The sequence below is a fragment of the Eubalaena glacialis genome, chromosome 3 (genome assembly GCF_028564815.1).
Source record: "Eubalaena glacialis isolate mEubGla1 chromosome 3, mEubGla1.1.hap2.+ XY, whole genome shotgun sequence".
Taxonomy (NCBI): Eukaryota; Metazoa; Chordata; class Mammalia; order Artiodactyla; family Balaenidae; genus Eubalaena; species Eubalaena glacialis.
In genome coordinates, this window is record NC_083718.1 from 114,014,193 (window position 1) to 114,028,467 (window position 14,275).

Below are 14,275 nucleotides of genomic sequence, written 5' to 3' on the forward strand. Positions count from 1 at the left end.
GATGCCCTCTGGCACCTCAAAACACTACAAAACTCATCTTTCCTCAGACATCTGTCCTCCATCTGCGTTCCAGGTCTGTCAACCTGGACCAGTATCCAGCCACTATCCTCTGAGCCACCAAAGCTTATACACCCCTTTGTTATTAAAACCCAGCACAGGGCTTCCAGTGGCGCAGTGGTTAAGAATCTGCCTGCCAATGCAGGGGACACGGGTTCGCCTGGTCTGGGAAGATCCCACATGCTGCGCAGCAACTAAGCCCGTGAGCCACAACTACTGAGCCTGCGCGTCTGGAGCCTGTGCTGCGCAACGGGAGAGGCCGCGACAGTGAGAGGCTCGAGCACCGCGATGAAGAGTGGTCCCCGCTCGCCGCAACTGGAGAAAGCCCTCGCACAGAAACGAAGACCCAACACAGCCAAAAATAAATAAATAAATAAATTTATTAAAAACAAAAAAAACAAAAAAAAAAACCCAGCATATATTCATCTTTTGCAGACCTGCTCACTCCACTCTTGTGATTTCTTTCAACTATACCTTTTTCTTTCTTTCCATCACTTAGTTTTTTTGTACTACTGCAACAGCCCAGTTGGTCATTTCCTTCTCTGGTCTCTGTTCCCCATCTCTCCAACTGATCTACACAATATTGGCAGAGTAATTACACTGAAGCACACTCTGTTCAAAAAATCTTCATTGGCTCCCCACTGACTATACCATTACAATTAAGTCCAAAAGTCTCTAGGTATTGAGGCTCTTTATGATCTGAACCTGACTTACCTTTCCAAATTTATTTCCCTGTATTCCTATTTATCCAAGCAAAGCTTTAATCACATTGAATTACTGGTCACCTAAATACCCTCATTCGTGTTGTTCCCTCCATCCAAAATGCCTTTTGATCCTACTATACATCAATACACATCTTTCAAAGAGATCAGGTAATTCTGCCTTCCTCACCTCCTTAAATTTCATTTTTGCTTCTTTCAGGGCACATTATTTTTATTTTATTTTAATTTTTAAAAAATTTTATACACACACACACACACATATATCCACAGACATATTTATTTATTTGGTTGCACTGGGTCTTAGTTGTGGCAGGTGGGCTCCTTAGTTGTGGCATGTGAACTCTTAGTTGCGGCATGCATGTGGGATCTAGTTCCCTGACCAGGGATCGAACCCGGGCCCCCTGCATTGGGAGCGCAGAGTCTTATCCACTGTGCCACCAGGGAAGTCCCTATTTTTACTTTATATACCAGTTGTTTATTTCTCCTACTAGATGGCAAACTCCTTGATTTACCTTTTCATTTGCCATGTTAATTCACATTGATGTGACAGCATAAGTTTTTTTAAAAAAAAATTCTTAATACAACTGAGTGAAGATTTTTTATGAACTGTGGAAGGATAAATTATAAAGATAAGTTTAGTAATCCTTCATGACTAAAAACTTCAACTTATTTTAAGGAAAAAAAATTAGACATCTTCCAGCTCATGTGGAGATGATGGCAGAGGTTTTGAAGAAAACTGATAACACTTAAAACTTCAACTTCTTAAATATTTATGTACTCTAACATTTTTGCCAAACTACAAGAAAACTTCAGTAAAATTTTTTTTACTTTTTTTGTTTAAAGGTTTAACCAAAAATTTATTTCCACCAAGATAAAACTCCAGAAAAGTAAAATTCTATACACATTTTATAGCTTAAATATATTTGCAGTTTCCCTTGGGCATAGTGCCACCTACAGTTGGCAAGTGCAAACCACTTTGGTTCTGAAAAATCTGCTTAAGTGCAATAGAACAGCCATTTGGCATCATCCAAACTTTCCCTTTACACAATATTGTTACTCACAATCACGTATAAACAGAAATTGAAGGAATACAAGAAACGGATCCCGACCGAAGATTTAGATATTTAAAGCCTGACTTTTCATAGATAGGACGTTTTCTTAAAATAGGAACAAAAGACCATCTTGACTGCATTCTTTCCACTATTTTTCAATGTCTTCATTCTTCTTCAAAGCTATCCCTATCATTCTCCTATGAACTTACTATAATGAAAACAGCAACTTTTCCCTACTCTGGTTCTTTCCGACTGACCTTCAAACACGTTCACATCTCTCCGATTTCAAAATTCAAAACAAAACAACCTCTCTCCCAGTCTTACAAAAACAAAAACAAAATACCTATCTTCCTGTTAAAGCCACAGCTATCTTCCCATCCTCTTCAACAAAATTCTTGAAAGACTCGTTTACATTCAGATTCCATTACTTCTCAATTTACAAGAATCTGCTTCCGTCTCAATCACAATAGCCATAAAAGAAGCTTTTGTAAAAGCAAAAAAATCTCACATTGCCAATTTTAATCTTCTCTCCTCATTCCTCATGGTACTTTAAGGCTTTGTATATAGTAGGACATGATACTCGTGATGATGATTTCCTTCGAAAAACGTATCTCCTGGGCTTCTATTATACCATTTTTCCTTTTCCTCTTAGCTTTGATTACCTCTTCTTTTAACTTATTAATTTTTTCTACTTTTACTGAGGGAGTTTGGTTACCCAGAATTTTGTCCTTGACCTTTCTCCTCCTGCTCTGTACATTCTCCTTCATTCTCATGGCTTCAAGTGGCTTCTAGATATTGGTAATTCCTAACTGTAGTTCTTGTTACACCCTATTAGTTCCAGAAACCTATTTCTAGTTATATATTTCCAATTAGACATTCTGCAGCATCTTGAACATGTCCAAAATGAACAATGTCTCTTATTTTCAAGCCAACTGTTGGATAATACTCTGGTAAGACACTTATTCTAATAAAGCTTAGTAATTCTGCCACAAAAATATCTAATATAGCCACATCCTTTCTGTACTTACTGCCTTAGTTTTGGTCCTCATAATTTCTTTCCTAGACTATAGCACTCAGCTTCCTTACTTGGTCCCAATTATATCAGAGCATCTTCATCTTAGTCCATCCCTTATACAGCAAGCAGCAATCTCTTCCTAATGTAAAATCTGATTTTGTTATGCTCTTGTTTGAAGCTACTTTTTGTGTGCAAAATAAAAGATCCAAATGTAGCACTGGTATTTAAGGTAATTTATGACCTAGAACAACTACATCTTCAGTTATTCTCCTGAGTACCTTGAAAATATTTTTCCAGAAAAGAATGGCTATAAATATTTCATACTTTGGATCTTTGTTTATACTTCTTCCTGGGATGCCCCCCAGTGTTGCCTCAGATATTTTCTCTCTTGATCTCCACTCCTTCTCCACAGTCAAGAGCTATAACTCGAGTTAAATGCAAAATGGAATACTCAAACGCAGAATAGTAGGGAGCTTTTACTGGAAGCAATAAAGGAGGATCAAAACTTCTGTGTTCCTCCTAATCTGTGCTTCAGTAAAACAGCTTAGAAATGTCTTCTGCTTTGGAGAAACCCCTGCCATTGGAAGGCCAGGGAGCAGAAGGAGACATGGATGTGGAATATTCACATCTGCTTCTGTCTAGGCCTGAATACCTTTGCGTCTCAAAGTTTAGGCACTCCATAAGCTGGGCTCATCACTATCAGAGAAGTATCCTCCTGTGCCACACATCCCCAGGAGGACCAGGCTGAGAAAGGTGATACGTTCACTTCTGATAAGACTAACAGATAAGACATTTATAAAGTCAAATGAACCTAACAATATAAAAATTTCCAGTTTTAGAAGATGTTTTTGGTAAATAGGAACCACCACTAGGCAAGTATTTCTGGCCCAAGTTTCCTTAACTGTAAACTGTTTTTAATGTTTATAACTTCATTTCTCTACCTATAGAATCTCTATCTTTTCCCCATTCTAATCTACCTTTCCAACCCACAAAGACATTATGGAAATTACAGCAACATTTCGCAAGTCTGCTCAGAGCTTGCTATGAGCTATGGCAGTAACAGGTTTTTATGTATGGCTCATATGCCACTGTATATAATCTGTATGAAAGTAAGTTGTGTGTGAACTGCACATACAATTTTCTTTCATTCAAATGTAATGAGTACCTTGGGGTATAAAGCAATATGCTTCAGGGATTATTTCTAACCTGGAATTTACTAGTTATGATTTTCAGTATTCCAGATCCATAACATTTAAGATAATCTTGGCATTTTTATTTAGAAGTCAGTTGTTCAATCACAGTCATTTACTTCTTAATTTCTTACCTGAAAGAGGCAGAATTTGTAAAGGTGAAATGTTTTCCACACTCTGTAAACGTTCTGATTCGTGATGATTAAATACTAACTGGTGGTGATTTGGTGGTGTTCCACCTGAACATGTAGTCTGATGAACCAGGCTAGTTTTCCCAGAGGTTGTATCTTGCACAGAAGATTGTATCTGCTAAGGCAAAGTTAAACAAAACTATCTTTCAGAGCTTTAACCACACAAGAAGTATAACTAAGAAAATAGAAACACAAGAGGATAGAATATAATTTAATACTGTCTTTGAATATGATATTAAGTCACACAAATTTATAAGGTATAAATAACACTATCTTACAAATGAGAAAACTAAGGTTTGGAACGATTAAATAACTTGGCCATCATATAGCTTATAAGCAGAGTCAAAGTCTATGATCTTAGTTACTAGTACACATAGACTTATACATGTTATTAAACAGTGTTGCTTATTTTCAAATGCTTCCCTGTGATCTACTGAAAATAAAAACTGAGCTTTTATACCAAATCTAGAGACTAATCCACTTTCTTTACCCCCTTTTCCTTAGTGAATTACAGATATAAAAGCAGGGGGTGTTTAAAAAAAAAAATCACATGATGGTTGAGCCATAGACTATCAACAAATTCTGATTCCGAATTCTGTTAACTACTTATTAAGAAAAAGCTGTATTATAATAGCTAATATTTAGTTAACACTTACGATGTGCAAGGCACCAGGGTAAGCCTTTTATATAGTTCTTAATTTCTCACACTAATCCTATGAGTTTGGTATAATTATTATCCCCATTTACAGTTTACAATAGGACTTAGATATAAGGAAGGTAACTTAACCTAAAATCTCACATCTATTCAGTGGCAAGCTAAGTTACAGTACCAAAGCCCAGGTACCTTATCTACTAAGCTCTGAGTTATAGATAGTACAGAGATGAATAAGACAATCTTCCTTCTCCATCTAATAAAGCGGTTAGAGTGAGTGAGTCGATAAGGCAAGTGTATGAATACCTATGCTAGTTTGAATAAAACGAAGGGCATAGGAATGTTTATCCCAACAATAATACAGACCCAAGCCCAAAGCTTAAAGGCAAATGCTGAGGTTTAAATCAGCAAAACAGCACTTTCTGAAACACACAAATATGTGCATTTATTCATGATCCTATAAATATATTTCCTCTTTTGTCTTAAATGAGCATTTTGTTCTTCAGTGAGTGACACTGAAAAAAACTCGGTCACAAACAGATCATAAAGATAGCATTCTATGTGCTATGTACTGAGAATTATTCCAAAGTTTGTTCATAACTTGACATAATTTTCTGATTCCACTAATACCTATGGCAGACAGATCATCTGGATCTTCATTCCACTCAAAAACCTTTGAGAGCTCACGCCTACCTAACAAATTAAATATTAACACTTTATCTAGGTGTGCAAAGCCCTCCTTATTATATCTCCAAAGCCAACTAATCCCATACAAACACCCTCTGCTACCATATTTCCCTGAACATACCTCCTGTGCTTTTTTTCTGCTCTCTTATTGCTACTACCTCTGTTTAAAAAAGTTAAGTCCCTAATCAGCATGTCAGTATACTAACCATTTCTTCCCTTTCCCTATAATTTAAAACCCATTTTAAGCATTCCCTCCTTCAGGCAATATATATATATTCCTCCTTCATTTTCTCAATAAATTATGAATATAGATGATTATAGCACTAATCATACAATCTCTTGACTGTGTGATTATATCTCTTCTCACAACTAAGAAATCCTTCAAGACAGTATTATTTACGTTGTATTTCCCCTAACCTAGAGTTAGATGTTGTTAAGTAAGTTTATGATTTAATAAAAGGTATACACCTGTAATTCTATATTTGGGATGGGTACAAAGGATTAAAAGTTTTATGAGGATTAGTAGTAAAAGATAAAATTACTGAATTAGTAGTAAAAGATAAAATTACTTTTATCCTTTTCAAAGCACGTCAACTACTCATCAAACATAGATGTGCTAAAAATGAATAGTTGGTAATTATAAGCTTTATCTTTAGAACTGTCACTACCATTCCCCTACTACCTTTTTTGGAGAAATTCCACATTACTGTGCATACCCTACTGTACACACATGGGGACACCAAGACCTTCTCTCTGTATTTAGACTCTCAAGACTAAGCTGAAATTTCTATAATTTGTTCTACTTACCTGTTTGACTAAATCATGAAAAAGTCACATCTTGTTAGAAAAATGTAACCAAATCATTTCACTATTCAATCTTCTTTACAAAGAAATCTTTGAACATTTAGGTGACAAATTAAAATGAGTGACAACTCTTCATGTAAATAAAATCAAGAACAATTTTAAAGAAAGCTACTACTATACCAGTGAGCTATAACCTACATAATTTTAAAATTCTAAGGTAACAATGAAGAATTAACTTACCTTTACTTTCTCTTTAGAAGGAGAATCATTCTGTTTTACTCCAGTAAATTTAGGAAACATTTCTGCAAACGTATATAAATATTTTAATATTTGCCAACTTAAAAAATTACCATCATCTAAATTACAAATTTTTTCACATTAGAATGAAAGTGATGATTTTAAGAAAATGGTCAACTTCTTAAATCAAGAAATTCTTATATTTATAAATTTTTTTGCCCTCTTGGAATCAGTCAAAATTTCTAAAGGGATACTTGCTTTGAAAAGGGATATTTTCTTTTCCACATAATGGAATAAATATCCCCACACAAATTTCAATTTGGATTATTAGGCAAAAAGAACAATGTGTTACTTCACAGTAAAGAGCTTGAATAAGCGACAGTTTAAAAAGAAACAAGTTACAACAGAGATAAGGGTTTAAACAAGCAGTACCAATTATACTAAAATCATCTTTAACCAAGTAGCCATTAAGAGGCTTAATTAAAATAATTAAGAATTTACTACAAGAGAAGGGTATGTCATTATCTGAGAGGATACAGTCTTTTATTAAAAGTGAAGCTATTTGATTATACATGATAAAGTCTGCTCTGCTTGCTAAGCATTATAATAAAGATCCCATCTAATTAATACTCTGTTTACTTCCGAGCTATCTGGCAGCCTCAACTACATAGAAACAAATGGGTTTTATAGTACTCCTTTACCTTTAGAAATACCTTTACAGCTGACACTGGCAGTAGAGTAGATATAAAAAGAGATCTCTCTGACATGGTGCTCATAGGTTCCTCTTTCTTGATCCTACAATTGATTCTGGTGCTATCCTCCCCAGTAAGAAGCCTAAGTCAGTGTGGTAAAGCACCAAACTGGTAGTTAATGCCTTGACTCATCTCTCCAGGCCAGCTTTCATGAGCCTCCTGAGCATTATTTGCCTCAGGCTTCAGGGAACCAAGGCTGGTCAACACCAGGTCTTATTCAAACTTAAAACATTCTAATTTTAATAATTACCTTCTGCCTCCTGAAATGCCATCAGTTTCCACTGGATGTGTTACTGTTCTTTCCTAAAATGTTTGATGCTGGACACTGTTAAAATTGCTAAGTGCCACTCAATGACGTGCTTTAATTTAAAGAATTCAAGTATTTAAAATGACATGGACCATCTTAATGTCACTCCACTAAGTATTATTTTAAGTGTTGGGGGTTAGGTGGAAAGGGGAAGGGAAGAAGACTGCAAAGATTGAGGGTATAGATCCAGGTAGCTTTCACATTTAGGGGAGAAATTATGATTTCAGCTTTGATCGACAACAAAAAAAAACAGACTTCATTAATATGATCATATAATATATGTACATCTATACATCTGTCTTAATTATCCAAATATGCACCTAAACAAATTATTCAATGATATAAACTCTTAACTACAGTAAAAATACAACATACCACATTAGTGTTCTGATGAAAAATTCAAGGGCATTATCTTAGTTCTCTGACATAAAACTAAAGCTCAGGACTATTATAAAAACTAGTACCTCAAAATCTAAAAAACACTAGCAAAAGGCATCAAAGATTTTTAATTTAAAAAAAAAAATCAAAACCACCAAATACAGTATGCCTCAAAAAAGTCTTACAGACTATAGATAGATGAATAATGATAGCCTAAAACTCAGTATTTTGCTTCTCATTCTACTCTTATGTAGCTGACTTTCCAGGAACATAGTAAAATAAAACTGCATATTTCTGTTTATTTATGAGTTCCTGGCCTTTGGAATTAAAAGGCAAACATACACATTTTCACTGTCAAGCTTAAGACCACATTTCAATAAATGAAGAAGCCCTACCAGGTCTTACAAACATTAATAAAACTGAGCACTATAGTGACAACATACACGCTTGTCAACTAACTTCACCAGGGATCTGGGATAATATGTATACCTACCTTGTGAGGATCCAATTGGATAAAATATGTTAACTACTAAACAAATGAATATTTTGCACATTATATAATGTGTTTTATTTTCACAGCTCCCCAAAAACCTCAATATAAAACTTTGATTGGAAAGCTTTCATTTCAAACTAAGCAAAAATTTTAATCACAGAATCAAGAAAAAGAGAGAGATCTGGCATCAAATATTTGATCGAAAGGTTTGTTAATAACCATCACCTATCAAAGCACTGAGATCAATGCTCCAGAGACACCAAATATTATCAGCAAGCCAGTACTGACTAAAAAATTTGATAAATTGAATATGAATATAATACCATACATAATGTAAAACCAGAATGTAATGCCATTACAGCAGAAAAAATTACTGAAGATTTTTAAATTAGAAAAACAAATCACACTTCTGTTGTATAGGACAGGGTACAGAAAAGTGATTGGAAGTCATTACCTCATTTTATAGGAAAGAAAGTATGTCCAGAGATGTTGAATGATTTGCCCAAGTTTATCGCCTAATGTTCTATTGATAAAAATCAAGCACTCTGAACGAAAAGAATCTGCTCCCTTTAAAGAATGTTTTGGTATTTTGATTTAAGTGTGTGGTGCTTATATAATATAGAAGAACAAACCGATTATAAGTTGCCTCTTCCTTTTACCAAAGTAATTTTAACTAGAGTTTAGAAAGTGGAAACAAACAAACAAAAAAAACACCTAGACTGATGATTCTCAAACACTGCAAGCACATCAGTCACATGGGATACATTGTTTTGTTTTTGTTGTTTATTTTTGGCGACGCCACATGGGACCTTAGTTCCCTGACCAGAGATCGAACATGGGCCTCCTGCATTGGAAGCGTGGAGTCTTAACCACTGGACTGCCAGGTAAGTCCACACATGGGATACTTTGAACACTACATTTACCTGGCCCCACTCTCCATTCAATTCAGATTTGGACACTATTTTTTAAAGTTTTACAGGTGATTCTAATGTACTGCCAAGGTTGAGAAACACTATTCTAGACAGCCTGTTTATTCAGTAAGACCCAGTTTGAACAGAAAATTTTTAAATGCACATGACAAAGTTTATCCTTATTTCTAAGACTCGTGGCTCAAGTACAGACCTCAATATATGCAAGTTTTTAATCAAGCCCAAGTCCTTGAATTTATCCTTCTGGGGCTTTAAAAACACTCTAATTGATGAGAAACTAATGAAAGTTTAAAATATTTCAATGATGAGTACTAATCATTTCTCTTAAACTTTCTAGCTTGAAAGATGAAAAGTACTCCAAACTGTCATTTCATACTTCCTACATTTACTAAACCATTCTCCCCCTTAAAAGGTAAAATAAAATCTAAACATCTAAACAAATAAAATCTAAAATCTAATCTTGAACAAAGTTTGTCCTTTTTCCCTTGCATGAAAAAAAAAAAAAGCATCATTGTCACTTCTACAGAAGATGTGGGTTGTAGTACTAAAGAGAAACGGTTATTTTACTCCTACTTTTAACTCACCATAATTAAGAAAGTTAAAAAAAAAAGGAACAATTGTTACTTAAAGAATTTCATAAATTTCACTTTCAGAACATTACACTGAAGCCAATAAAAGCAAAAAGTCCAAAATATGAAGAGACAAATTCACTTTGTCTTAACCAGGTAAAGAATTGATGCCATAACCATTCAATTTCTTCGTGTATAACTGTTTTAAGAATTGAAATGATAATCATTCCTGAAAAATATTCTATTCCACACTAATCAAGTATCTGAGCTAACATTTAGACAGTTCCTGAAGTTATTTCCTACAAGGATAGAATCAAAAAAGCACTATTACCTATGAGCTGCTCCATTTGATGGTTTCTCAGTAATATTATTAAATCTGTTAATAATATTCCTCCCTATTATATCACTCAAGATAGCCAACCTTGTTGAGCATTAGAAAACTCTCAATTGCTTGTGTGTACATTCTAGCACAGCCTAGTTAACATAGGATATATGTATCTGGAATTCATTTTATTGTCAAGCCTCATTTATATCTTTGATCTGGCATTTAATGATATTTTGGGCTATGAAAAACAGTTTAGAAAGGTTTTATATTTATACCAATGTTTAATCGTTGTCCTTTTTTTTTTTTTTTTTTTCCTTTACCTGAGAGAGGGCCCTCATCAGAGATGGATTGGAAAAGGGTTTGAGGAATTAAATAGGATAGAAAGTCACAGAATAATGGTGTTCTTCATTTATTTTATTATTATTACTTTTTAATCAGTCATCAATTTTATACACATCAGTGTATACATGTCAATCCCAATTGCCCAATTCAGCACACCACCATCCCCACCCCACCGCGGTTTTCCCCCCATGGTGTCCATACGTTTGCTCTCTACATCTGTGTGTCAACTTCTGCCCTGCAAACCGGTTCATCTGTACCATTTTTCTAGGTTCCACATATATGCGTTAATATACGATATTTGTTTTTCTCTTTCTGACTTACTTCACTCTGTATAACAGTCTCTAGATCCATCCACATCTCAAGAAATGACTCAATTTCGTTTCTTTTTATGGCTGAGTAATATTCCATTGTATATATGTACCACAACTTCTTTATCCATTCGTCTGTCGATGGGCATTTAGGTTGCTTCCATGACCTGGCTATTGTAAATAGTGCTGCAATGAACATTGGGGTGCATGTGTCTTTTTGAATTACGGTTTTCTCTGGGTATATGCCCAGTAGTGGGATTGCTGGATCATATGGTAATTCTATTTTTAGTTTTTTAAGGAACCTCCATATTGTTCTCCATAGTGGCTGTATCAATTTACATTCCCACCAACAGCGCAAGAGGGTTCCCTTTTCTCCAAACCCTCTCCAGCATTTGTTGTTTGTAGATTTTCTGATGATGCCCATTCTAACTGGTGTGAGGTGATACCTCATTGTGGTTTTGATTTGCATTTCTCTAATAATTAGTGATGTTGAGCATCTTTTCATGTGCTTCTTGGCCATCTGTATGTCTTCTTTGGAGAAATGTCTATTTAGGTCTTCAGCCCATTTTTGGATTGGGTTGTTTGTTTCCTTAATATTGAGCTGCATGAGCTGTTTATATATTTTGGAGATTAATACTTTGTCCGTTGATTCGTTTGCAAATATTTTCTCCCATTCTGAGGGTTGTCTTTTCGTCTTGTTTATGGTTTCCTCTGCTGTGCAAAAGCTTTGAAGTTTCATTAGGTCCCATTTGTTTATTTTTGTTTTTATTTCCATTACTCTAGGAGGTGGATCGAAAAAGATCTTGCTGTGATTGATGTCAAAGAGTGTTCTTCCTATGTTTTCCTCTAAGAGTTTTATAGTGTCCAGTCTTACATTTAGGTCTCAAATCCATTTTGAGTTTATTTTTGTGTATGGTGTTAGGGAGTATTCTAATTTCATTCTTTTACATGTTTAGGGAGTATTCTAATTTCATTCTTTTACATGAAGCTGTCCAGTTTTCCCAGCACCACTTATTGAAGAGACTGTCTTTTCTCCATTGTATATCTTTGCCTCCTTTGTCATAGATTAGTTGACCATAGGTGCATGGGTTTATCTCTGGGCTATCTTGTTCCATTGATCTATGTTTCTGTTTTTGTGCCAGTACCATATTGTCTTGGTTACTGTAGCTTTGTAGTATAGTCTGAAGTTAGGGAGTCTGATTCCTCCAGCTCCATTTTTTTCCCTCAAGACTGCTTTGGCTATTCAGGGTCTTTTGTGTCTCCATACAAATTTTAAGATGATTTGTTCCAGTTCCGAAAAAAATGCCATTGGTAATTTCATAGGGATTGCATTGAATCTGTAGATTGCTTTAGGTAATATAGTCATTTTCACAACATTGAGTCTTCCAATCCAAGAACATGGTATATCTCTCCATCTGTTGGTATCATCTTTAATTTCTTTCATCAGTGTCTTATAGTTTTCTGCATACAGGTCTTTTGTCTCCCTAGGTAGGTTTGTTCCTAGGTATTTTATTCTTTTTGTTGCAATGGTAAATGGGAGTGTTTCCATAATTTCTCTTTCACATTTTTCATCATTAGTGTATAGGAATGCAAGAGATTTCTGTGCATTAATTTTGTATCCTGCAACTTTACCAAATTCATTGATTCACTCTAGTAGTTTTCTGGTGGCGTTTTTAGGATTCTCTATGTATAGTATCATGTCATCTGCAAACAGTGACAGTTTTACTTCTTCTTTTCCAATTTGTATTCCTTTTATTTCTTTTCTTCTCTGATTGTCGTGGCTAGGACTTCCAAAACTATGTTGAATAATAGTGGTGAGAGTGGACATCCTTGTCTCGTTCCTGATCTTAGAGGAAATGCTTTCAGTTTTTCACCATTGAGGATGATGTTTGCTGTGGGTTTGTTGTATATGGCCTTTGTTATGTTGAGGTAGGTTCCCTCTATGCCCAGTTTCTGGAGAGTTTTTATCATAAATGGGTGTTGAATTTTGTCAAAAGCTTTTTCTGCATCTATTGAGATGATCATATGGTTTTTCTTCCTCAATTTGTTAATATGGTGTATCATATTGATTGATTTGCGTATATTGAAGAATTCTTGCATCCCTGGGATAAATCCCACTTGATCGTGGTGTATGATCCTTTTAATGTGTTGTTGGATTCTGTTTGCTAGTATTTTGTTGAGGATTTTTGCATCTCTATTCATCAGTGATATTGGTCTGTAATTTTCTTTTATTGTAGTATCTTTGTCTGGTTTTGGTATCAGGGTGATGGTGGCCTCATAGAATGAGTTTGGGAGCGTTCCTTCCTCCATAATTTTTTGGAAGAGTTTGAGAAGGATGGGTGTTAGCTCTTCTCTAAATGTTTGATAGAATTCACCTTTGAAGCCATCTGGTCCTGGACTTTTGTTTGTTGGAAGATTTTTAATCACAGTTTCAATTTCATTACTTGTGATTGGTCTGTTCATATTTTCTGTTTCTTCCTGGTTCAGTCTTGGAAGGTTATACCTTTCTAAGGATTTGTCCATTTCTTCCAGGTTGTCCATTTTATTGGCATAGAGTTGCTTGTGGTAGTCTCTTAGGATGCTTTGTATTTCTGCAGTGTCTGTTGTAACTTCTCCTTTTTCATTTCTAATTTTATTGATTTGAGTCCTCTCCCTCTTTTTCTTGATGAGTCAGGCTAATGGCTTATCAATTTTATCTTCTCAAAGAACCAGCTTTTAGTTTTATTGATCTTTGCTATTGTTTTCTTTGTTTCTATTTCATTTATTTCCGCTCTGATCTTTATGATTTCTTTCCTTCTGCTAACTTTGGGTTTTGTTTGTTCTTCTTTCTCTAGTTCCTTTAGGTGTAAGGTTAGATTGTTTACTTGAGATTTTTCTTGTTTCTTGAGGTAGGCTTGTTTTGCTATAAACTTCCCTCTTAGAACTGCTTTTGCTGCATCCCATAGGTTTTGGATCGTCGTGTTTTCATTGTCATTTGTCTCTAGGTATTTTTTGATTTCCTCTTTGATTTCTTCAGTGATCTCTCGGGTATTTAGTAACATATTGTTTAGCCTCCATGTGTTTGTGCTTTTCACGTTTTTTTCCCAGCAATTCATTTCTAATCTCATAGTATTGTGGTCAGAAAAGATGCTTGATATGATTTCAATTTTCTTAAATTTACTGAGGCTTCATTTGTGACCCGAGATGTGATCTATCCTGGAGAATGTTCCATGTGCACTTGAGAAGAAAGTGTAATCTGCTGTTTTTGGATGGAATGTCCTATAAA

General features: G+C 35.0%; 1 protein-coding gene across 2 annotated transcripts in view; it reads right to left on the reverse strand.

The window, feature by feature from the left end:
• The window catches only part of BRDT (bromodomain testis associated), a 52,225-nt gene that overhangs the window by 19,035 nt on the left and 18,915 nt on the right, over positions 1-14,275 (reverse strand). The window contains exons 12-13 of one of the 2 annotated variants that reach the window (XM_061186320.1): positions 6,617-6,672; positions 4,171-4,345 (exon numbers count right to left, since the gene is read on the reverse strand). In XM_061186320.1, coding sequence (XP_061042303.1) covers positions 4,171-4,345; positions 6,617-6,672 — 231 coding nt within the window. Of the gene's footprint in view, positions 1-4,170; positions 4,346-6,610; positions 6,673-14,275 lie in introns of both variants that reach the window. The other variant, XM_061186319.1, reaches the window with a different exon arrangement.